Source organism: Mya arenaria, chromosome 3 (assembly GCF_026914265.1).
Source record: "Mya arenaria isolate MELC-2E11 chromosome 3, ASM2691426v1".
Lineage (NCBI taxonomy): Eukaryota > Metazoa > Mollusca > Bivalvia > Myida > Myidae > Mya > Mya arenaria.
Window position 1 is genome coordinate 62,426,054 of NC_069124.1, and position 26,848 is coordinate 62,452,901.

The 26,848-nt window shown below is 33.5% G+C and overlaps 1 protein-coding gene across 1 annotated transcript; it reads right to left on the reverse strand.

Annotated features, from left to right (window-relative positions):
- Window positions 1-4,003: 4,003 nt before the first annotated feature.
- Window positions 4,004-22,431, reverse strand: LOC128228821 (RNA polymerase II elongation factor ELL2-like). The gene is made up of 12 exons (XM_052940323.1): window positions 22,067-22,431; window positions 20,741-20,788; window positions 20,396-20,499; window positions 16,782-16,904; window positions 14,823-15,236; window positions 14,504-14,574; window positions 10,590-10,749; window positions 9,826-9,907; window positions 8,960-9,149; window positions 7,705-7,744; window positions 7,246-7,417; window positions 4,004-6,451 (listed from the first exon to the last, which is right to left on the reverse strand). Exons 1-12 carry the CDS (start codon window positions 22,196-22,198, stop codon window positions 6,296-6,298), a joined length of 1,692 nt encoding a protein of 563 aa, XP_052796283.1. The 5' UTR covers window positions 22,199-22,431; the 3' UTR covers window positions 4,004-6,295.
- Between the last annotated feature and the right edge of the window lie 4,417 nt (window positions 22,432-26,848).

Genomic DNA, 26,848 nt, shown 5'->3' on the forward strand with positions numbered 1-26,848 from the left:
CATGTTGTCCATTTTAATCTCTTCATTACCCACTAAGTCTACAAATAACCCAAGGACTTGCAATGGTTTTTTATGCTCGCATTTTTTCAAAGAAAGATTGAGGTATTGTCAAGGCCTTGATGTCGTTGGCAGGCAAAAACTTAAACATTGGTCATAAATCAAAAACCTTTGAAGACAGTAAAATAAAACCTGGTACACATGTTAACAGAGACAATATGCACATGTACAGCAAGGCCAATAACTCTGGCTTAAATATTTGTAGAGTAATGCCCCCTTTTGTGAGTGAAAAACTTAAAAACAAATGTTTGCATTCCCTCTGGCTCTCCACCATGTGAGGACAACCTGACCAAGCAGAGCTTCCTGAGGAAAGGAACCCCCGATTACTTGATTGTCACTCGATGAATGATTAAGTTCATCATTACACTGAATACCTTGTTGGAGCAATAACTCAGTGGTACATGAAGGTTGTGGAGAAATAAACAATAACAGTAAACTAGAGAATGAAACTTGATTGACTTTGTAATTGAAGTTCATTTTTGGCCCGAGTCGGTCACACTATTGGTCGGTATAAAAGGTCATAGAATGTAGATGCTAAGGTAACACTGGTGGTAAAAGGAAAGGCTATGACCTGCTGTATAACTGTAAATCAACAGGGGTTGCTCGAAATTCCGTGGCCTCGAGGGTTTTTCACTTATCACAGTGGTTGAAATTACCACAAGCGCGCAAGACCTGCACTGATAATATCTTCCGGGCTTGTTAATATTCTGAATTTCATATAGCAGGGCTTGTTCGAAAATTTGATGCCAAGCAAAAGTATAAGAATTCGGGCTTGTTCATCTGAAAGTCTAATTTTGATTATTGTTCTCAGAATTCATTGGTTCAGAAAGACAGATTAATAGTTCGTCTGATTACTAAGAGGCTTTCGGGGTTAAAAATCTTGCTTTGTGTGTTTTTCTCACACTGATTTTCTTAAAACATTTAGACAGGAAATACCATTTTGGAAACAAATAGCAACACCATTAACGTTTTGCAATGCTGTTTATTAGGTAGCATTAAAAATGCTTGTATTATTACAATACATGTATGACACTTCTCACAGTCCGTAGGGCTGGTCCATAATCTTCAACAATAAAACAGGTGTGGCCATGCCGTGAGAAAGGTCCCAGGCCGGTGCCTGGCAATCTAATGCCTACATTGGACCAGACACCAGAGACCTTTTGTCATGACATGGCTCAGGTCAAATCAAATATAAAACATAAAATAGCAACATACAACTTTATAACAGTGCAATCAACACTGGCTGAGCACGCAATTGAAACAGAGGGAATGGAAGTTGAATTAGAAAACAGCAATATTGGCACAAAGTTCTATTTCTAAACATAAGATTAAAAATAATAAAAAACTATGCTATACTCATCATCAGTGATAAAAATCAATCATAAATGAACATAGTAGTCCTCTACAAAAAATATATTTGTGTTTGATTTGGAAATCTATAAGAATTATGCTTTTAACACTATTATTACACTTAATATTCTTCATACCTGTATTTATTAGCTTTTTTGTTCTTAACTATTATCCTAGTCGAGATTCAATAAAAGATCAAGATTTAAACCTAAACACAAAGCTGATATAATCTTACCTAGATCTTCAATTCTAATTTTTACAGATCAACAAGCATTACCGGTATGTTACAATCATTTGAACATGTTATTGGAAAGACAATAAATAAAATTAATTTACATTCTCTGTTTTATCACAGAATTTTACGTTTATTGCATGACCTCATAATCAATATGACACAATATCAGAATCACATTCTGTACAATGAGCGGACACATCTGTAACTAGTGATGTGTTGCACTGCAAGCAACATCTACCTGGTTACAGATGAATCTGTTCAAATCACAATCTTTGAATCATACTCAAATACAAACTTCATGAACTGTCTATTGTAAAGTTGTCATGTTTAACTTGGTCATTGAGAAATACACACATATTAAACCAAACAATCCGAATGAGCACACATGCAGATATATCCCGAACACTCTGCATGACCACAAACCAAGCACAGATACACACGAGCACACGTCAGGCATACATACACATAATTATGTCTATATTTTCAATATGACAAACTTTTTTTCAAATACATCATACATCTATCATTAGAAACTTAAATAATCAAAATGGTTTTGTATCTCAAACTTAAGAGTTATTAATGTAATTAAAAAAGTTGTGCCAAGACAGACTGGCTTCTGCAAGTGTATGATCACTATGACCAGAGTTTCTGATTTTGTTGTTATGGTACATAAACAGGCTGCTATGTCCAATTAATGGCCTTAGCACAAGCATGTTTAATTGATCAATTAATAAAATAGCATGTCAGTTAGTTGCACTGCATGCTGACACCATTAATAAGCCATAAATGGTCTTTTGCCAATGCCCGAAAGACATTTCGATCAATTTAAAACTTATTTTTGTCAAACAAGTTTAAATTCAGAATAATAAAATCTTAAATTAGATTTATAAATTAATGTATTTACATTTTAAATATGCCTTCAGAACCTTCTATTTTTTTCTAATTTTTTTCTTCTTTTTTTCAGGTTCAAATAAATAAACAAATTAGAAACCACACAAATTAAGCAAATGCGCTTATTACCCTGCAGCAACTTGCATCAACGGGGTATAAGCCTGTTGGTTAAGCACACAGCACTTGGGAAGAACATCTCCTCGCTTCGGAGATAGTGCACTAGTACTGTGATTTACACCAAGTGACGCGGACCTTGCGCTCGGACAGACATTCACTACACAAGCACACATATACCCGACTCTAAAGACCTTGTCGTGGTTAGACCACAGTTCATTGACAGTCATTCTTTTCTACCAGACATTCAGACATAACTAAAAGCTCTTTGTTTTAAAAGGCTTTAAAACAGAAAAAAAGATATGAACCTTCGCCATACACTATATGTCACAGTGCTTAAAAGTTCTTTAAAAAACAGTTTACCTCACAGAGTCAAACTATGAATTTCATTTAGCACAAGCTTTCTGTCACATAAATCATACCCTATCTTCTATAATCCTTCAATATAATCAACAATGTTAGAAGTTGTGAAACTATATACACATTTTAACATAATGCCAGACTTTCAACACAAGCCTTTGTCAACACTGACCCAACCTGAGGAACAATTACTGTAATAATTCTCCATTAATAAAAATTTATGTCATAAATATAATGTCAGCATAAGAAGATTATTTTATCAAACATGTTTGTATAATTAAATGACCATTAAATTGAATGATATGAATATCTAGAAAGAACTTTTTCACTACAACATAATTGATACAAAACTCTGGCCAAGTCATCCACCCCATGTGTGATCTTTGATCAAGTGTATTTGTAGCACAATGTCTTATAACATGAAGCCCTCGAGGTATCTCCGATATCAATATTAAACCCAGTAACCCTGGAACCTACCCCCACCCCTATGTATACAGGTGACTACAGTAGATGGGTATTTGTACAGTGCAGTATGTATAAATGATATCACTCCTACCACCCCACTCCACTCTGTCAACTTAAATGCCCTTATCATGTGTATTAAGGGTTGAGCGCAACATGGACATAACTCCATATGAAAATAGCAACAGTCATGTCCATCTATCACCTAGCCCTCACTAGATACTTAATAAATGAGAAAAAAACACACATAAAACTATAGAAACCAAAATAAGAGGCTCTATATAGTTCATTCAACAGAGACTACAAATTTTTGCTAACCAAAAACTATGTTATGTACCTCAGCTTGAAATGCAACAATGGTTTCAAGAAAGTTCAAATGTTGTATGAATGGAAAAAGTATGTTTGTATATCTAAATTTCTATATGATAGGAATACATCCAAAATTAAGAACTAAAATTAACAACAGCATATATATATATATATATATATATATATATATATATATATATATATATATATATATATATAGCACAATTTTATTCAAAACTTTGGATATATCTAAGTACAGGTCACTATAACATAGTATCTGAAGATAGTATATTAAAGCAAGCAGTGTAAAAGTGTTCCGCTTTATATTTCTTTGTGTAACAAAGCTAGTGGATTGCCATTAGATGTCAAATTTTGAAGAAAAAAAACACATAACTCTATTTTCATACGCCTGCAGTTCTTTTTTTAAAGTTTCTTGTATAAGCACCACATAATGACGAATTTAAACCAATGTAATTAAAGTTATTACCGAACAATCCACATACTTTGTTACTTTTTTGTTTTCCTATTTTTTTTTTTACATATTTGTAACAATTATTTTTTTTTTTTTATTAAAATGATAAAATGATAACAGAATAGACAAAGAATCAAATGCGAATGAAAATGATTAATATGGAAATATGAAAAGGTATATTTTTGAGTGAAATCTTCTGTTTGCAAACAGTAAATAAATTATTAAAAAAAGCCTGGTATGGTTTGTTTCAGAAAAGAAAGTGAAATACATGTGCATTTTTCATGTATAGTTCAATCTGAAAAAAATATTCATTGTATTTAATACACGTAGACTTCCACTCTTATGTGTAATTTAATTTTTCAAGATTCAAATACAAACTGTGAATGAAACATTATAAAAGAGCGCCAGGAAGCAAACCTCAATGCTTGTCTGCTGTTGTTGTTCCAGTCAAACAAGGGGCATAACTCTACAATCTTTCAAGCCAGAGTTATGGGGTTTTCTCTACATTTGGATATCTCGGAACTGTGTTGAAGTTATGGCCGTTGTTTATGATGCATGATGACCCTGACAACGACACCAAGGCAGTGACAACCTCAACTTCTTTTGCTACAAAAACAGCTCAGTTAAAAATGAAAATGGTTGATTGAATTTGGTGTCCAGTACTTAAGGTTTACAACAGGCAAAGAAAGGATGACAAAAATAAAATAAAAACTTGAACTTCCAATTTTGAACGTCACTCCTCCACATCAAATACGACACTGAAGGATTTAAAGCAAAAATGAGATTGCATGGCTATGCAGCGAGAGTATAAACCTGGCTAAAATCTATCCCAATGGCAACCCTGCGCGAGACTTCTGCCTACTAATATCACAGTCTAGACAATTACACAACACAGTCATGCAACCGAAAAATAAGCACAGCACCTGAACTGGGAACCAGGAAATATCTGAGAAATAAATTTGTACACATAGATAACTTGGCTGTGACTTCCATCATGATCTGTCACCAATAAATTTATTATTAATTAAAAATCAGTTGTCTCTAACCTCATTATATGCACTTGACAGTGTAACCGGACAACCATCAGGAAGACATTAAGGCAAAATTAAACATAGGCTCAAAAATTATCATCATAATGCAAGAACTCAATAACTGCTTCTATTTCTACATGCATTTATTGAGTTATTGCACTAGGGAAATGATTAATGTTCACATTTCACTACCTTCAAAAAACTTCACAAAATTCACAAGACTAGAAAATATTAATACAGTACAGCTAACCATTGTCTCTGAAAAGTTCTTAGTGTGCTTCAATCAATGAATAAAATAGCCTTGCAATTTATTTGTTATGCTGTCTCAGCAGTTTTAAAAAATAATATTTGCAGCACTTGCATACATGTATATTGCTAATCTTATTAAACAGATGAGTCAACAACTGATAATATTAAGGTTATATATGTTTCATGACTGTAATCAACAACTGATAAACACCAAACACTTCCTTATTTTTGACTTGTGCACCATTGAACTCACATCTCCTTTTTAAATATTTTTGAGAAATGGTATCTCAATTTGTTAGGATCAGTAAACAGATCAGTTCTACTTAAATATTGTGCAATGTTGCACACATAATTTGCATCATGTAAGAAAGATTTCAGCTACAACAACATTTATCTTGCCAATCAAAATGCATTTTGTCAGTAAATTATTTAAAAGAATAATTTATCTTGAGATTCGATTTCATCAAGATCAAGATTTTAATAATGGTCCACCGACAATAAAGGTATGCTTGTTATAACTAGAACCTTTCCTACATATCACAAGCTATTGTATAACACCAGGCCCTCCTGGTCATCTGATAACACAATCAGATCACACATGATTATGCACAAAAACAATGTGACTGTATACATGAGTATACATCATGGCAAATATCACAAGCCTTGGCAATTCCAGGGAGGCAACTTTGTGTAGTGTATGAACTCATCGGTAGAGAAGGTCCGTAAAGCTTGTTCAGGGGAGATCATTCAGGAACAAAGCCATTGCTAAGATAATTCAACAAACTTTTGATCATAGTCCGTTATGAGCTTTTTGATATGGGCCAGTTTTTTGTGGAGATATTCAAAGTGTTTCTTTCGTTCAAGAAACTTTATGTCACTCTTCTGATTTCTATACTCTGTTCTGATAGCATCCTCAATGTTCTGAAAGACAAGTACAACTCATGATATAAACAAACTTAAAAACAATCATGATTTATACGAAAAAACTAAAAAAACATCAGAACATAAGTATGGTTGCATTGTATGTCAATTTTACCATGTTTTTTTTTAAGTTCATGAAAATATGCATAGACTGTTGCAGATTGATATGCGTTGGGTAAATTAACTGCATTGAGTGTAAAATATATAGAATAATTTGCACTCAATGTAACCCTTGCTTAAAGTGACACTCATTTAAAATCAATACATACACATGTATAACAAACATAAATTTTTAGTGATACACTTTTAACTACTTACTAAATAATGCATTTATGGAAAATATTAGTAACTGATAACAAGATTGTTACCGTGTATTAATAGCTGAAAAAACACAATTTTTAAATGACCGGTGGGTCCTAAAAGATTTACAGTGATCAACTATCATCTCATAAGGTAGAAATACCCTGTTATTTGCACCTTTCTTTCAAATTAACAAAGTATACTTCATAACAACCATTGTTTTCGATATCTTTTCACCTTTTTCGTAAATTAAAACAATTGTATTAATTGTGGTACTGCTTATTTGGGAGTCATTACACTACCATGTCATTTTTAGACACAGTTAAATCAGAAGACTATGCATGAGTCAGGCAATACAAAATAACGTGTGTCATCCCTGACATGCAATTTCTACATTATATAAAAGGAATATTTTCCAAAATACCAAGAATTACTACAGTAAACTTTCAGCCATGTCAGACTAATTTCTAAGAAACTTCTTTCCTATATATTACCTTGTATTCTATAGTGTTTTTGTGGTATTTCTTCCTCTTCATCTCTAGATTGATAAACTTCTGGGACACCTTGTCAATCTGGGAATGCAGCTCACGATACTCGTCATACTCCACATTGAAGTCCTGCTTGTACTTGCTACGCTGATCATCACTTGTTATCATGAAGTACTCCCTGTAACAAGAGCACATATATCTTACATACTTGGAATACAAACATTCGGCTACATTGGTTTTTAATACATACAATCTGTATTACAACAGAAGATGTAGAAGCTGAAGAAATTAAACAACAAAATTACTAAGGTAGATCTGTCGTAACAGAATATAAAAAAACAATATGAATCAATTGATCAATAATCCAGAAGTATGCTAGTAAGTATTTTTTACAAAGATACAAGTAATATTTTGGACTATTCCATTTTTAAAAAACAACAACTCTGTAGCCATTGCCTCACATACCTCATGTATTCTGGAGTGTCTGAAGTGGAATCGACTGTGTCTGGAAAAAAACACACTACATATAGACAACATAACATAATGACAACAAGCACAAGTTCTGAGAGATATTTTGGACTTTTCATTAATTGGTATTTCTTCTGCCAATGGGCAGGCCACAAGTTGTCAGCGCGAAGTGAAATACAGCAACCTATTTGTCTTCTAGTATATTATATTCCCATTGAAACACAAAATCAATATTAATATTTCTTAAGGATTCAAGACGGATGAAACTGTCTTGAGGTAAAGAAATCTGACAACTGTAATCATATTCAAAACTGCAAACATGCAATAAATGACATTTCACAACAAAGTGTGAGTGTGAGGGCACGGTATCATGTTTGTTGCTGATGGTCTGTCTGTATTTACGGGATGGTCTTTAACATCAACATATTTCTTCTTCATTGTTATTTTATTGAACGTGAAACTCATATTTGCATTGCTATTTCTAGTAATATTACCGGTAATATATTCTTGGATATTGTTAATTTGGAATTCTTAAAAATGAAGCATGATCCTATTTTTGTGAAATGTAATTGACTATTTGTTTGGAATCAAATAGAAAAGGCTCGGTTTCTCAATAACATGTATTAAATGTTTTTAAAAACTTTTCATTAACTAAAAGGTTCATTTTGAATTGATTTCATTTTACTATATATATTTACTTTATTTCTTAGACTTCAAAGTAGAATTCTTTTATGCATAAGCAGAGGTTTGTCAATTACATGTCTTTGTATGTTTCATCCTGATAAGGTCATAATCATAATATAATTGAAAGAGGAAATTTTAAGCTGAATTTCCATCATCGCATTACAAACACTGTTTTACATGTATAGGTAAAGCTGTTAACAGTACCTAGACATGCTTACATTAAGCTCAATATTGACTTTCAATAATGTATTTTTATAACACTCTTGCTGTTCTTCTTCACAATGATGGTTAACAAATATGAGTTATTATATTAACTACCTCCAGGAAGATCCACATTTTATATTACTCCACACTATTAAAGCAAGAACGCTTTTAGATTTTGAAAGACAAAATTATAAAAGCAAATCGCAGGAGTCAGTTGTCAAGGTTAGTTGTTCAATATAAATGGAAAAGAATGAAACTGTTGATGGACCTGGTTCAAGGCAGACAGAGAAAATGGTTATTTTGGTATGATGTTAATTGTCTGACAACACCATAGGGATACATAGGAATTAAGATGTATATGTACCATCTATATTTTCCTTTTTGTCTGATATGTCTGTGGTAGAAGATACGCTGTTATGACTGTGGGAAAGTCTCTCCTCTGTACTAGGGCGTGACTCCTTCTTGGTACAGTGTGATATCCTAATCTTTTTTGAGCTATGGTGTGTTGAACGATTACTGTCTTCCAACGAGCGCTTCAGGGACTCAGGCTTTTTCTGTAATGGTACATCTTTGTTAGATAGCAATTGTTACTCTCTTATCAATTAGATGAATAACAAGTTTCTACTTGATAAGTCAGGATTTTGTTTCTGAAGACCATCAGGCTCAGACAAAATGGATGCATTACTTATTTAAAACATTCCAATGATAACTTTATCTAGAAATATAAAGCAGCCTGTAATCAATTCTCTGTGTTGGGTTCAGAGCAAGTTAACATTTAATTGTAAGACATTATCATGAAATCAAAAGAATAGCATGAACTTTTCACAATAACAGTATTCACTACAAATGTCTTCATGAAAAAAAAATCCTGTAGACAGTGGCAAACAATATCAATAGTGCAAATTGCTCTCTTCAGACTAACTGCAATGTCTCCACTTGCAGCGAAAGAAAATAACATTTGCGTTCGGGTTTTTTGCTTATGACAAGTGAGAGATGTTATTTTGCACTGTCCATAAATGTGTGATTTCAGTTAAAGTTTGTGAACAACTATAGACATTCCTGATTTAATCGTTTATAAAAAAAATTCTGTAACAGCGAACCTTCCAAAGCAAAAGAAACACTCTAAGAATCATGTAATGAGACTATACTAGCTTCCTAAGCTTCAAGAGGTACTAAAAGCTTTATTGCAGGCACCCTAAATTACTGTTAAAGTCAGTATAATATTGTTACCTGTACAGTTGAGGATTGGCTGTCAGGACTTCTGTTGGCCGGGGACGCGGAAGGGGACACGGATGAGAGGCTAGCCATCTTCCTGCAATGTCATCATGTAACTTATAATACACAATACAGACCAAGTTAACATCAATGGGCTTACATCAAAATACTTAATTCGGTCAATAACCGTATGCATATGTATTGTTGAACTACTGTACATTGTACGAGGCAATATCACATTTCCACAATACAAACATGACAGTTTGATTCGTAAGTACTTGAAGCCTTGTTCTGCATACACTATCAGTTCATATGATAATGAAAAAGGAGTTTTTTATAAATAATATGAAACCAACGTCCATGCATTTATATGCATTATATGATAACAATAATCTGATACAAGTATAGTATCCAACCTACATATAAGACAGTTCTCTCTCTCAATAGTGACCCCGTACAATTTTGGTATCATTTGAAAGATATTTACTTGTCAGTTACTATAAATAAGTTAAATAAATGACCGGAACGTCCGGAAGTATATCATACATAATTTTATCATAGTTTATATGCTTGCTCTATATTCAACTGAAATTGTACATGAAAGACAAATATTGCAATATACGAAGGCCAAAAAAACTTCTTAAATTATTTCAAGTAAAGTCATTACACTTTATTTTCTGCATTCAATATTTTGTTCTTCACATATTTGTTACACCATAAGATCAACTAGTATATCATCCGTTTACAAATAAACCATGAATGTAAGCGAGTGTGTGTACTTTTTTAATATCTGCCTATCCTCCTCTGTGTAGAAGGGCCAGTCAGAGCGCACCTCGGCGGTGTACAGATATTTGGCCAGGCTGAACACATTGTCTTTGGCTACAGCCACCTGATTCAGGATTGCACCTAGTTGATCTTTGTCTTTTTTGTTCTCTCCATCTGAAAAATAATACAATGAAAGATAAATAGGACAGAATATGTTTTAATCCTTCAATCTGTTATGTAGAACAGCCACTGAGAACAGCATTATCCGTCCTAGATTTATGTTGGCAACACTGCCTATAAGGAAACTGGTTCTGCACTAATATTCTGTAAATAGAGTCAGACATATTAATTATTAACAGAACAAGAACACTTGAAGGCTTGAAACTATGCTTCAGGTTGATGTCTTCCATGTTTTACTACTTCATTGTTAAAGAATTAAATCAGACTGTGTCTTCCTATGACCAATGTCACAATGTACGAACATTAACCAAGACGTCCTTGTACAGTTGTCAACATTAACAAACCTTTTATGAACATATGTTACACATGTAATAAAGAAATAAACACAAGTTAATTTCATTATACATTCAATTTATGCCTACAATAAATGTAACTCGTATATAAATCATGGTTTTCATTGAATGTTGGATGTTATAATCATATTATAATAAAGAATCATTACATTTATGGCAAGTGAATATGAAACAGAACAAAACAAGATATTCTAATTCATGTGAGGGATAAACTTTTAATAAACATTTCCCAGTACAGAGCATTAATGACTTTTGACGCTTCACCGATTTTTCTATTGTCAACAAGCAATTTTTACACTAATACGCTTTAATACAATTAGGTCACTATCATACAATACTTCATTGCAGTTACTTATATCAGAAACAGGTCTAATGAGCGGAATAGCTAGAAGTACAAATATAATTCCTTAATCAAATATTGAAAGATTCTTATGACGGGGTAATTTCTTTTGTGATAACACAATGATGCAGAAGAGCTTTCTGGAAATGGAATGATGTCACAAGAAGCTAAAGCAAGATAATAATACAAAAATCAATGATTCGTGATTATTTACTTTAACAAAATGACGTCTTATGGTCTGCATTTGCTCAGCTAATCTGTACAACACGAAGAATGATATATATCATTCTTTGAAAAGTCACTGATGGTCTGAGCATGGCTAAAGCAGTAAACAATGTGTTTTAATTGGTTTTCAATTTTCAAATGTAAGTGTTTACATCATATGCGTCTGATGTATGTCAGAATTGACATGACTTGTCATATTGGTAAGATATAGTACACTATTTGTTTCATTTGCACTATCAATGTATACATTATTAACCATCTCTGATTGTGTTTGTCATTCATAAGTACATGGCTTTCAATCATTTAATACATCACAACGGTCTCTATTAAAGTTGGTTAATCAGTTATTGTTCTCGTATCTAACAGAGTATTTATAAGTATCTTTTTCATATAGCAGTTCTTTTGTTTTTAGACGACAAATAGTATATTAGCTTGTAAATCCATGAGTCTGATTTGGAGGACTGAAAAAGGACTGAAAAATATTTGTTTAACAATAGCAGTTTATATGAAATGTCAAAAAACAGAAATACAATGTACATCACACAGGAAGCATTTAAAAAAAATGATAAAATTAGCAGTAAATTAGAAGTGTCCCTCAGGCATAAGAAGTCCAAATTGAGGACTACAATATTTACAAACATTTGTTATCTTTGGCAACAACAATATGATTAATTTACACGACAAATCACTGGTGACCAGTGAGTAGTAGATAGTGAATTAGCATCTGTCATAGTTCACAGGTATTCGGAGGCCTCGGGCCAGCCAGGGATCACACAGGTAACATTGCGGCATCACTATTACATCACCACGTCACCATACATATGTACCTTGATTGGCTGCATATTATTCAATCAACATTGGCAAATAAATCGAGAAGACTAATGTTCACCAGTGTGACCAATCATCAGTGTGCAATTTACCACTAACATGCCTTTCCTTAGATTAATAAGAGATTGATGAAAAAGCACTACCATATAAACAACACCAGATAATCATAATTAACATGATCCAGTATTTGTTTTGTGGTTCAGATTAAAAATGTTAGGTAACAAATGCAAGTAATTGATTGAAAGTGTGCCTTATATTGGAAAAAGGCATGAGTAAGAATAAGAGACCAGCCAGCTAGGAACATAAGAATAACATGTTTTAATCCGGCATTAATTTCCAGGAATTCCTAATTAAACCCATCTTCTACCTACATGCGTTTAAATATACGATTTCAAATATATGTTTTACATAAGGTATTTAAGTCTTATATCCAATAAATCAATATTTAAGCCATGACTTTATATTGGGAATATATGTTGGACACAAAAGTTCACAATAGTTTATTTTGTTTACCATTTTGTTTTGTATATTTCCATAAATATTCTTATCATGCTTACCATTTTAATATATTTAAAGGTCAGTGACTTTTGACCATAGTTACAAATTAGAATATAGTTCATCACAAGTGTCATAAATATTCAAGGTGGAATTTTGTAATCACCATTTGTTTCAGGTAACGAGTTCAAAATGATAAAATAATATAAGTTATATGTTGGCGCTTTTTAACTGGCACAAGGCTATTGATTGAAAAACAAATCATTTATGATGGCTAATATTTTTAATCTGTACACAACCATATGTTTTCATTTTTTTTTCGATCATTCAAGTTAAATGACTTAAACATAACCAGGCATTAAAAATAAAAACATCTTTTTTGCGTCAGTCTGCATTGTTACCTCTATAAATTACAAGTAGTTGGTAAATGGCCAATCACAAACCTAAGGCCAATATCCTGTTCCATAACCTTTCAAGCTTAAAATCTGATATAAGGCATATCAAAAATAGACCCCAACAGTAAGGTTTCAGTGTAAATGTATTTGCTCTGATATATAAAAGGTTTGTAAGCAAGCGTAAAATGTACTAAACTACCTGTACTAAATTATGTCAAATATACATAAAATCATTTTTAAATAGAAATAGAAGGTTTATTTGGCATATTGTAACCAATGACAGGAAAACATTGTACATTAAAATCAATGGTGAAGCACTATAAAGTCTCAGTCATGAGTGAAGATCATGTTTTCAAATTAGATACATATCTTGAGTTATTCTATTTTTGGATAAATGTGTTCACCTAATTTAACTGGATATATATCTCACAATCAAATCTCAGAGTAGATTACACTGCTTATATAAGTGTTACATGATTGTCCCTTCATTCTACTGTCTTTTCAAAGAGAATAGATATGTTGTACCTGAAGCAAATGCATTGGAATAAACTTGTACTTACAATAATTATGTACTTTTACACTAAGTACCGTAATTATAATACAGAAAAATACACAAATGTTTTGACCCAAGGATTAATTGATTAATCAAATAATTACATCTGTTCTAAAGTCAACACCCTTTGTAAATCAAAGTGTTTATCATTTGTTTTTAGGTTTAAGTCAAACATACATAATTTAGCAGTTTGATTGGCTCCTGGATCATTGTACACAGCAAATAATTCACTGTTCAAAGTTTTCAGTTTCATACACAAAGTGAAAACCCCCAAACACAACATGAAACACATGCACCAATTACTCGTAACGTAAATGACCATGAGTAGGATGCACTTTCCCCCAATAATTCCCAAGAAAAAATAATGTCTGTGTCTTATCTATTGTATATTATATCATACATAGTTTGTACTCAACTAACTGTTGTGAACTACGGTTCGTGTTATCATCGAGAATGGAATGTTAAGGTTGATCCTTACAAGTCAATGTAAGTGCAGAGCGGTGCAGTTTTAACACCTTCAATACAATCTAACAAAAGGGGCTTGTACTGATTGACCTACCTTTCCGTAGTCTGATGAGAAGTTCAGGTCGCTTGTAGGAGTGGATGGCCAACAGGTGAATTATCCTGTCCCTGAAACATGAGGAAAAAACTTGACATAACTGTTACTTTATGTACATTTAAATGACTTCACAAATATGAACATCAAACCCCATGTTTTACTGAATTATGCTATTGAAAAAGAAATATCAGTACGCTGTTACAATAATCATTCATTCTTTTCTGGTAAGTGTAACAATTTGAGCAGTGGTGAGTTTTCACTTTATTTAAAAAAGCATATTTTTTTAGCAAGCCATATTATAAACAACTCCCTCTCTCACCTGTAGGGCATGGCAGTGATGGCTGAGTTGCCCGCTGTCCGGCCAGTGGACTGGGCGGCAGGTTGACTAGGGTGTCCACTTGGTTGACTGGGGTGTCCACTTGATTGGCTTGTGTGAACACTGGACTGGCTAGTGTGTCCAATGGGCTGGCTAGCGTGTCCACTTGGCTGACTGACCGGAGTGGGCGACACTGTCTTGGCTGACGTGGGATTGTGTGGGGACACAGCATGTCCCTGTGTTGCGTATGATGGGGATGGGCGCTTTACAAAGTTGACCGGGGCTGAGGAAGGGGGCTTTGGTTTGACTGGCTGGGCTGGTGGTGGCCGGGATGGCTGGTGAGTGGGGGCTGAATTGCGGATCACTGTGGTCTTCTTACGACTAATACGCGGACCACTCTGCTTTATCACTTTGGTTCTGTTAACAAGAAATTAATCGTACAAGTCATGCTACTCTAACGACCTTTGCCATTATCTTTTATTTTTGTATATAGTGATGCAAGTTTCACAAATTATCATAATTATATACTAAACATGACTGTGTTAAGTTTGTTGACACATGCCCTCTTGTTCATTCAACTGCTGTTTACCCAGAAGGCTGTCATCCTATCACACATGTGCATCCTTTTAGGGCAGGTTTAAGGCTTTTTTCTATCAAACTCATAAAATCAAGGATTGAAATTGCCCTACTTTTAATCAGCTAAACAAAACCATAGGCTTTTATAATTCAATAAACATCATTAAACCCATATTTAAATGTCAATGCGGACTTCTGTGCTTGAGCAATCCAATAATTAGCAGGTAGGATTGGCCATAACTGTTGGGCCATTACTTAAGGCACAATTGAAATTTCTTTACCTCAGAGGTTTCTCAGACAATATCTTTCATGTTAAAAGTACATTACATGTAAGTTCTACTGACTAGAGCAGCATTTACAGCAGTTACATGTCTATTTTTACATTGTAAGTTGACAACATTTTTTCATGTAATTCACATGTCTTCACAATAGGAAATTCTTAGAATTCAAACTGTTTTCTTTACATACATTTGATTTTGAACAATTGCATTGTATACATGTGTGTTAGTCAGCATCACATCCTCAACTGTGCTCATTGTTTCTTTAGTCGAAAAAAAAAAGTTAGAACAAAAAGCTTGATACATGTTTGACTTGAATAGTATCACAGTGTTTTGAGCAGCTAAGAGGCACTCGTTTAAACAATTTACTCCTTCCAATGGTAATAAAAATCTAATAATTTTAGTAATAACTAAATATTTCCTATTTCTGACATTGTAATATCCATATAAAAATGAATACACTATTGAAAAATGTATGTATTAGAAGTTTTTGTAATTCAGTTTAATTTAACTGGACCTTAAATATCAAAGTTAATAATGGGAAAAACATTGTGCTGTGTCACATACAATACATCAAACTTTCGAATCAGCTTTGAAACATTATCCGAAACAGAACAATCTCAATGCTTATGTGATATGACTTTTTCAAGATGTTCTTCAAACCCAGAAAGATGGTTCATTGGTTGATAGTGTAAAATATGGATATGTTAATCATGCTTCACAGACTCTACAACTGTTAATGATGTTAAAACAAGATGGACAATTTAGAATTATATCATAATAATCTATCATGTAAAACATACATTTTCTACATTTTTCTTTTGTACAACATATTGAAAATTAAGTTGAGGGCTAAATTTATATTAAAACCATCAATTTTATATCTTATAATTGATCTTAAATTGGAGCAATGTAAAAGCATGGACAAATAATTAATAATATTCAAACGAAATACCTTTAGATTAGTCAGAACATCACCAAGGTCTATATATGTATGATTTAAACTGAATTTGACAATAAATGCACAGAAACTTGTCATATATACTAATGTAGGAAATAGAAAGCAAAAAAACAGCAAAAAGAACCTGTGAACATAGCAAATACATACGAGTTTTTCTTGCTGTCAATCTCGGCTTGTGTGACCCGTTCACGGGTAGTTTCGAAGAGCTCGCTGGTGGCATGAATCTGGATCTTGTTGGTCATGCTGCCCTCCAAAGTCAGCTGGCCACCTCTGAAGCATCAAGTCAGCATAATAAACAGTGGTTGAAATTAGCATATTTGCTTTCCAGGCTTGCTGAAATTCTGGATTTTATATTGCAGGACTTGTTAAGAATATTGATGCCAAGCACTTAGTGTCAGAATTCGGGCTTCACTGGACTGCACTATCACTTTAGGGAAAAAAAATATAAATGTACAGCAGAAATACTCAGCAGATTATTAATTGGTCAGTTTACAAAAACTGATTACATTGGCTTAAGTCATATTAAATAGAAATATTTCTCTACTCTTTTAATCAAAAGAATGATATATTACAACAATCTAAAATGTAGGAGGTCAACAACCAGAAGAATGTGGACACTTGGCCACACGCCGAGTTCATGGGAGACCCACAGCTGTTCACAGTTCCTTAGTTTAACCTTGTGAAAACCACGCTCATCATAATTGATAAATAGTATGCCTTTCATCAAAATGTTTACCTTAACTGTTATAAATGCTCGTTCAGTGAATATTTTTTTTTAGACAAATGAAATAGCATATGAGCATAGGAACAAGCATGAAAGTGTGCTAAAATTCCAAATGAAAAATACATAAATAATTAAATTTGCACTTTTGGTTACTAATAAAACATTTAATGATTCAAACCACTTAACATGTATTTACATAACAAGATGTAAATGTAGAACAAGATGCTGTGTAGGGACTGTTCAATATTTGTAGATGCAAATTAAAGATACTTCAAACCTTCATTATCAAGTTGATAATCTTAAACCATAACCACAACAGATGCATTAAATGTTTGAAATTGAGGTCAGTGGCAAACAAAGTGTGGAAAGGGAGACGTTTACATTCAAACTCTGAACAAAACAAGACAATACACTATTGTATCATCCTTCTCTTAACTTCACTGTGTACATGTTGGCCCCATCTATCAGCAGTTAAAACAGGTGATGTAACCCTCGCATAGACTGACCAAATCTACAAGTACATATACAGTGGATAATGCCACTTCTTGATGATACCCTGGTTGATATTTAAGTTGAAATGACTGCCTTCTGAACAAAATTATTATCAAAAACTAGTAACAATACTACGTAACCTTTGTGTAAAATATTATGTATAATTATTCAATCAACTTTATATTGGGAAAGAATTGAAAAGAATATTCGCAGGGCAAAGTCAATGTTTTGTGCACCCAAAAGGACTGAAGCCAAGAGGCACAAGTTAAAAGATCTTTTTATAAATTTAATAATGATTTAGCTTAATTGAAACACCTAAGAGAAATCTGTTAAATAAACTAGGGGGATTTTCATTTAGCAGCTAAGAAAGCATCTGACGAAACTTTTTTGACAAATTTCCATTTAGTCATTAATTGGTTTTAATAAGGTTTTTTTAGAAGTTGGCTTATACACACTGCTGGTTAGTATATGGGCATTTCACACAAAACACTCGTACAAGTTAGCATTTATTATTGGTCTTCCACTCAATTTCATATTTTGCTTCTGTTAATTCATCATGCTTTTTAACATTTATTACAGCGATTCTGATTTCAATTTTTTCTGATTAATTTGTACAATGTAAAATGTGCTGTAATAAAAATCATTGACAATTAGAATTCAAATTCTTTTCTAAATTTTTCAAACAGTTATGACACTTCACTGATTCTCCATTTAACATTGGAAATTTACCATTTATTTGGTAAATGTAAGAAATCAAATCTATATATGTATGCATGTCACTCATTCACCTCTATGTGAAATTATTATCTGATATTACCTGATCTATTCATGTATTGCATTGTATGCATGATAAAAAATTAAATTGACATACAGAGATCTATGCAATAAGATGAATCAAGAAGCCAGTCTTGTTGAAAATGATATTGGGATTTAAGCTAAAAAGTTATGGAAGGGTGTCCTTCTGTTCCCATAGAAGATCGGCAATCATACCCTTCTTCCTTTATATAATTAATAGCTTGGGACTTCGAAATATTCTTTCATTTTGATTAAAACTGATTTGATTGTAAATTTTATAGATACAAACTACACATACTTGGCAGTTGTAACTTAATATAATTATTATTTTATTTGAATACAATCCCTAAAATTATCTTTTAAATTCATAATATTTATACCCCTTTACAGCCTTTAACAATGTTCCCTTTCTCCCTTAGCACCTTGCCCCTAGTCTGCAGCACAAACCTGACTTAACCATCAACACTGATTAAATCTTGTATTAATTAAATGTACCTACTTCGTTCAGTTCAGGAATGATATTTATCTGATGTATTTCAGTAAGATGTGTGCAAGATAACAACATGTTGTGACATTTCTTCATAATGTTAGTGGAACAAAGATCATAAATTTATCATTGATCAATATAATAAAAAAGTTGGGAATATATCAGTGATATATATTTCCCGTCATCTGGTTAATGCCGTGAAGGTTAAAGTATGTTGGAACTACTTTGTAGTGTATTGACTTGTTTGTCATATAGTTATATGTAGTACAAGAGGTAAATATATTCTGGATCATATCCAAATTATCTAGGATAATGTAGCAGTTAATTAATCAATAATCATTCATGAGCACTGCCAATACATGTTTGTTTTTCTTGATTTACCTAAAGGCTAACTTAACAAAACTTTTAACACTAAGAGGCTTAACTCAACAAACTGTTGTATATCCAAACAGTGGAAGCCCTTATGTTATGGCTTTTGTGGTTATATTTGGATGATGTCCTATACCCATCAAAATTGGGAATTGTTGGGTGTAAATGTTAGAAATAAAGAGAAAAAATCAAAAAAAAAATTATATTTCAGGTAAAAGCATGAGCTACATATTAGCTTAAGGGTTTTGAAGGGTGCTGTACCCTGTTCTTTATTTTATAGCACCCTTCTGCTCTCATAACAGCAAGTCTACCCTTTTGGCTGCCCATAATTCAAAACTTAAGATAATGTAATATTATTATTATTCAATTAAATTGATAACATGATTATAGAATGGATACAAAATTGGCAGTTGGAACCTAGTATTACTTCAAATAAAAAATATATCTGAAAATGCCCAATACAATGTGCCCTTTTCACCCATGGCATCCCACCCTTGAAGTACCCTGCCCTTTTTTAATCTGGTTTTAACCCTTACTATATTGTATTGATCAATACATGCCATCTGTTTAATGTCTTTGTGACAAAAATGAACCCTATTTATAACAACACAATTAAACAAGAGCTGTCACAGGAATGTGACAAATGACCTCCAAAAGGCCTCCTTGGGTAGATTGCTATATTAGTTATTGGCCCTGTATGGACATGTAACATTTTTTTAATGATGACCTACCCTAACTCCCTATGATGTTTGGAAATATCGATCTGAAGCATTTTGAAAGATCAAAGTATGTACATGGAAATGATAAATCACTGCAAGATGGAGGGGAAGTGAACTTGTCTCTGGGCATATGCGTTCTTCAGTTATTGATTGGAAACGGATTTGCAATTCTTACCGTGTTTGTGGCTGGCGAATTGCATCAAAGCTCCCATTTGGTTCCAGGGCTGACAGAGTAAATTTAAATGTTCTGGTCCCATTTCCATCCGGTATCTGTATTGCCTTTAAACAAAAAGAGTTTGAAAGTAAATGTCAAATGACGAAAAATTATTGTAAAGCAAAATGATTTGGCGACGAAAATAAAGAAATGACAAATCTTTAATTAAAAAAAAAATCATCAAAATTATCAAATGGCCTTGTCCAAGGCTGACTCTTAATATTTGCTTCAACCACAAAACATTTTTGTAAAAATGTATAATTCTATCACCATGAAAAACAATAAAAAAACAACAACATAACTTACCCCAGAACTTTCATCAAACTGTATACTTGGTTTCTGACAATGTGCCGGCTGCAAAAAAGGAAATAAATTGTTTCTATCATTTTAAAAGACGTTAAATGAGTTACTGTAAGTGTTTGTTTATGAAAATAGTTAACGGAAATGGCAATATTTTGTCAGCTACCACACGTGCCAGAATTTGATAAACTATTAAACTATCACCAAATATTATAATATAATGTATGTAACTTCTTCAGCATCAACCCAACTATAAATTTGACATCCTAAGTGATGGAGTGAAATGAAAAAACAACGAAACTAAAGTTCCAATGGCAATACTTTAAAAAGAGAAACAGGAAAGAAACTTAGTGTTTACAGGTGGACTATTTTTTTGTTTTGGCTACTGTGCAGATGGGGAACATAACGAATGTCCAAATGCTAAATAAAAAATCATCTTGTCATCATAATTGTGGCTAATCCCAAGGGTTGGAAAAGCTGATAATAAATATTTAATCCTAAAAAATATCCAGGGATCTATTTGAGTAAGAGGGATTTATGTTCAAAGCCGGGTAAAAGGGGCTAATAGAGAATGTCAGACGTAATATACCTTTAGACATGTGAACCACATCATAGTATTAATAATGTTTAATGTTTAATATATTTCAAACAATTTTATAAAAAATATGATGTGTATGTATTACACATTATATCATAAACTTTTATTTGTGAAGTTTTACCCGTTTTATTTAAATTTCCAAGTTAAACCTTTATTAATGTGATCATCCAGTGACCATCTATTTGTCTAGTGTCTAGCTTGGCACTGCTCTAAAAGGGATAATTCACACATTATTATCACCTTATTAAAGCAGTGCACCAATACACAACACATAGGTGGTTCACTTCAGTAATGAAATGGTTCTCTTTGGCCATGGTTCAATTAGGTAATGGTTCACTTCCTCCATCACCCACTTAGGCCCCTTTTGAAATTGTTTTCAAGATCTTTTATAATCATTTCAAGGTTCTTCTTACTGTACAATAGGCTTGTGTTAAAAGCTCTCAATCTTGATTAACCCAGAAAAAAAATAACTTCAAAACATTGACGTGTGCCTTCACGAACCATATGGTCAAACTTTTATTTCAATTAAAAATAACTGTCAGTGATTTCAAATATACATACATGTACATCAGTTTCATAAAACCCATCTTACAAATTCAGCAATACAAAAAAAGCCAACACTTTTACCAAATTTGGATGTGCGGACCCGTTTCTTTGCCAATGAAAATTGCGAAGTGTGCAGATTTTCGTTAAGTAAAAAATAAATATAATAAAACGGAGTAAAATATATTTACCTTTCTCTTGACATATTCCTCGAAGATCCTTAAGGCTGAATCAGTAAGTTTCACTTGAACGACGGATTTATTTGAAGAAGAAATTGATTTTGAAGAGAGACCATATTGAAACCCTTCTTCCAATGCAGCCATATTGGGTCTGAGTTTTTCTCCGTTCCAGGGGTCGTCTCATGTAACTCAACAAGAATTATCACCATGTGAACCATTAATTAACATAGACATAAGAATGTGTTGGCAGTAACACTTCAAATATATTGTATATATGAAATATTCACAATTCTGTCAAATATATCATGAGTACAAATTAATACACCACAAGAACGAAGGCACTGTTATTTTTTATAACGTACTTTGAAAACATCCCCCTCGAGATTTCCGGTTCACCGACCAAGGCTAACGTACACTAATAAACTGGTGTTATGTGTTGACATTTTCATCTCGATCATGTATGCGTGAATTCATGTTACTAGAATACAACAGGGTTGGACAATTCTCCACTGCTCTCCGAAAAGGTTAAAGCAAGATCCACCTTATCCTTCATTATTTGATATACAAACCTTTTCTCCTTGAGGATTTTGTTAGGCTTTAGGAGGATAGTGAATATACATAATGTGACCCTAGTTAACTCGACAATAGTTCTTTAACAGGGACAAGTGTATAACACTGTCGCACGGGACCCCCACTTAACGTCCCTCCCGGAAGACGAACACGGCATAAAATGTTGTCGTGGTGCGGCGGGGAATCGAACCTGCGAAGCTTGGCCCTTGACCGGAAAGTGTTGTACCACTTGACCAAGAATCCGACACCTTATTTTTAGCATCGCCCTTTGTTTCTGTTAAACAACTAACCTGTTGTGGGTGGGGGCAGTATTCCACCAGCTACTTCTACTTAAGGATGTTATGTTATTGAGATAATTAGCTGAAAGGAAATATGTCATTGCCCTTATTCGTATTGTCAAAAGAAGTCAGAAGTTGTCACAGTACATCGCTCTTAACCAAAACCTTTATCTATGCAAGTGAACAGGTGCCATCTCACAAGTGCCGACGACTTCATCTAGGCTGCTAGGAGGCCGAGACTCTGATTGCATCTACACCTGTCTGTGATGTCTGTTTAAATTTTGACATTTCTTGGTGGTTTTGAGTTTATTTATACACGTACTCGGGCGAGGCCCATCCGGCGAGTGCTCCGATAACAGTTTAAGTCATTTTAGGTTTAAGGATCATAGTGCACAGACAGAATGTAACCCTGGTTAGAGCTACCCTGATTTTTTAATGTGTATCAGTGTATAGCACTGTCACACGGGACCCCTATATAACATCCCTCCCGGAAAACGATAAGAATGTTTAGTGGTGCGGCGGGAGGGGAAACGAACCTGCGATCCCTGGATTGACAGTTTGTGTGTTATCACTAGATCATGGATACATTTTTTTTTAACGTCGCCGTTTGTTTCTTTCCAATTATACAACTGACAAGTCACAGACTGTTTGACAGACTGCGCCGGACTGTACGGAATGTCGAATCCGGGAAAATTTGGCAGTAACTATTTCGCTCTAGTCCTTTCGGCCTAATTATGTTTTTCACCAGTCTGGAATTGGTCACATGTGGCACATTTAGCAATAAAAACACAACTAGTAACAATTAAATTTAATTTCTCATTTTTTCTGACGACTTAAATGCGCCGCAATTTCCGTCTATATCGTCGTCTCCGTTCTTATGTCCGCGACGAAATCGACGGCGTGCAATTCGTTCGTGGCGTTTATATTCATAGTTTTGTATAATTTATAGGTTAACAAAAGGACATTGATATTCCGAGAGGTCCTCGTTATTTCCGTGCCTTGGTTATTATCAATAAGTATTTTGGCTCCTTATATATTATTTTTTTACTTTTCATTACATGTCATTATTAAAAACTTTGATTCTTCCCACCAGAATCCGCTGGCCCGACTTTAAAATATTTTCACAGTTATGTTCCTTAGGTGACCCTCTATCAAATTCCTTCATCCCATGATGATTCATTTATATAAATGACATGGCCGCTAGGGGCGGGACTTCTTTTGCTTATATATGTTTATATGAAAAACTTTTAAAATCGTCTCTTCAGAAACATAAGGTAACCCTCTCTCAAATTCCTTTACCCCATATTGATTCGTAAAAAATGGCATAATTTTTTATTATATCGCTCTAGTCAATGGAGAAGAGTTATTGCCCTTTATTTAAAGAAATTACTTTTAATTGCTCTTGTCCGACCAATATCGTTGCAAGAATTTTTCCAATCACCAAATTTGGCCAGAATGTGTATGGGCATAATACCTAAGACAAGTTTGATAACTTGAGTTATTGCCCTTTAATTATATAAATGTCAACAGCACAATTTAAGTTTTAGTCAGGTGAGCAATATAGGGCAAACTTTGACTTCTTGTTCACTACACATCTAAATCCACATCCAAAAAGGTGATATAAAATGGGTTTGCTAAAGTTTGATTGAATAACATACGTAATGCTTATTATCAACCAGGGAGTATCTTGGCAACGCCTTGTGTGTAGTGATGTTTTTTTAAAAATGTCTTGTTTCTCTTGGCAATAACATGTTCTGCAGGCCCCTGTTAAAAAACACGTAAGTAAATTCTCAATCCTAACTCAAGTGACCACACACAATAATGACATGTTTCAAAGTATTTTATGTCTCGACTCTTTCAAAGCATATCATATTGTGATTATTGTCTTTTAGAATGATTTTTTTTCTATTTTTCAAAGAAAACTAATCCTAGAGCAAAAAAAAGCTGTATTTAAGTAATTGCAAGAGCTGTACAATAAGCTGAACTATTTGTTTTGCTGTAAAAAAAATTATGTGGAGTCTTGTTTCAAGATTTACATCAACATGTTCTACGAAAAAATCACTTAAGGATAAGATTTTCAGTAACTTCTGGCATTATGTTTTAATGGAGTTGAGATTTGACTCTTGAGTCAGAAAACCGAATTTTTAATGTTGTTATGTATCTACTATATAACTAATTTTAACAAAAGATATATGCCCGATTGTAGAACTGATTATTTGTATCTTTATCAGCATTTTTTACCATGTTTGCTTTTTTATAGCCTTTTTACACTGAAGCCATTGGTGCTTCCCGTCACTGGTAGTTTGTCTATGATATGAAGTTCTCCATCTGTCTGACATACCTCATTCATGGTGCATACATCACAGCTGGTCAGTATATAGCATCAGCTTTTTCGTTCATTGGTTCAGCATTTTTGGGATAACTTGCCAATTGTTTAAAATTAATCTGTTGCACTGTATTTGCACCCATAGATGTCAGTCTGTGAATGGCCATAATTCAGGCACTTGTTTTTTAAATAAATGTTGCACTTTTTCAATTGCTCTTTTTTCTATCAATTTTATCAACGTCTGTGGCCAAAAATGCAAAACTCTAAACCGATGGGTAGATTAAATTTTAGGCGTACCCTAGTTTTTTTTGACTGACTTAAATAATTCACAGCTTAGTGCTATTCCATTTCAGTGATCAGAAGTAAACCTGCATCAACCCTATATCTCAGAATAACGAATAAGTTTCCAGGTATTCATTTCGTTGAAACATGTGGTGATTTCACTGTTATTTTCACTGCAGTCAAAATATAAAGTTATGGCATTTTTTCTGCTCATATAGCTTTTGACATCCGTATTGCTTCAAAAAAGTAAGGGAGTCTTCACTATCAGTGTGTGTTACATCATAAATGCTAAGTCGGAAGGCAGCATTTTGCTTCGAACGATGGCTTACAATAGGGATAACTTGACTTTTTCTTCACCATTTTAAATGAAACAAAGGGCAGTCTATGCCGCTTAAATAGCTCAATGTTCGTTCTGACCGTAGTTTGATTAGTTTCCTCAAACATTTCGAATAAGCCATTTTCAAAATAATGTTTGACAGTGCTCAAATTGGCACCAGTTTTGTGAAAAGGTTTGTCAAAGCCTTTTAAAAACTAAACTCTTAATCAAACTATGGTAAAAGACTGAAGGTGGGGCTCTTTTAGCAGCGTAGTACTATGTTTGATTTAAAATGGTGATGAAATGGTCAAGTTATCTATGTTTAAACTCTTCATTCAAACCAAAATTATGCCTTTCGACATCATGAATCTTTGTCTTGTGATCTTCCAATACTGCAATAATGATTATTTTAGGGTAACAGAGGCAGCTGATATACCAGAGAAGTGACGGATCATTCAGTGCTGTCATTGATGCAGACAAAGCTAGAAATCTTTTGGTAGGGCAAATTTTCAAATAATAAAAGTAGTAAGCTGGTGTAGTTTCTCTCGGATGTGTAAAATGGAACTGTTGTTTTGCCAGTTGCCTGCATTCATTTCCCAGTCGTTCTCCCAGTCAACTAGCTTGCCGAACTTAGTCTCATATCAATCCATTCTTTACTATAAAATTTCCAAATAAATGTGTAAATGCATTTATGAGAAACAGATAGCTTTTATGATATAACCAGTCACTAATTACAGTTTTACTCCAGTCTTATTTAAACATATTCTTACTATATGGTCAGCCAAAATAACCCCATATAGCAACATTGGAAGTGTCGCCTTTCAGAGCACCAAGACAATTGACAAATTGACCCCAAAATTAATGGGGGTCATCTACTGGTCATGACCAAAAGTGTGTACAGATTTTGACGACATATAAAGTTTTTCAAAAGCTACTGATTGGAAATTAAAGTACCTATACTTTTCTAGTAAAGGTCACCTGACCTTCAGTGCTTAACCCATCAAACTAAAACCAACAGGATA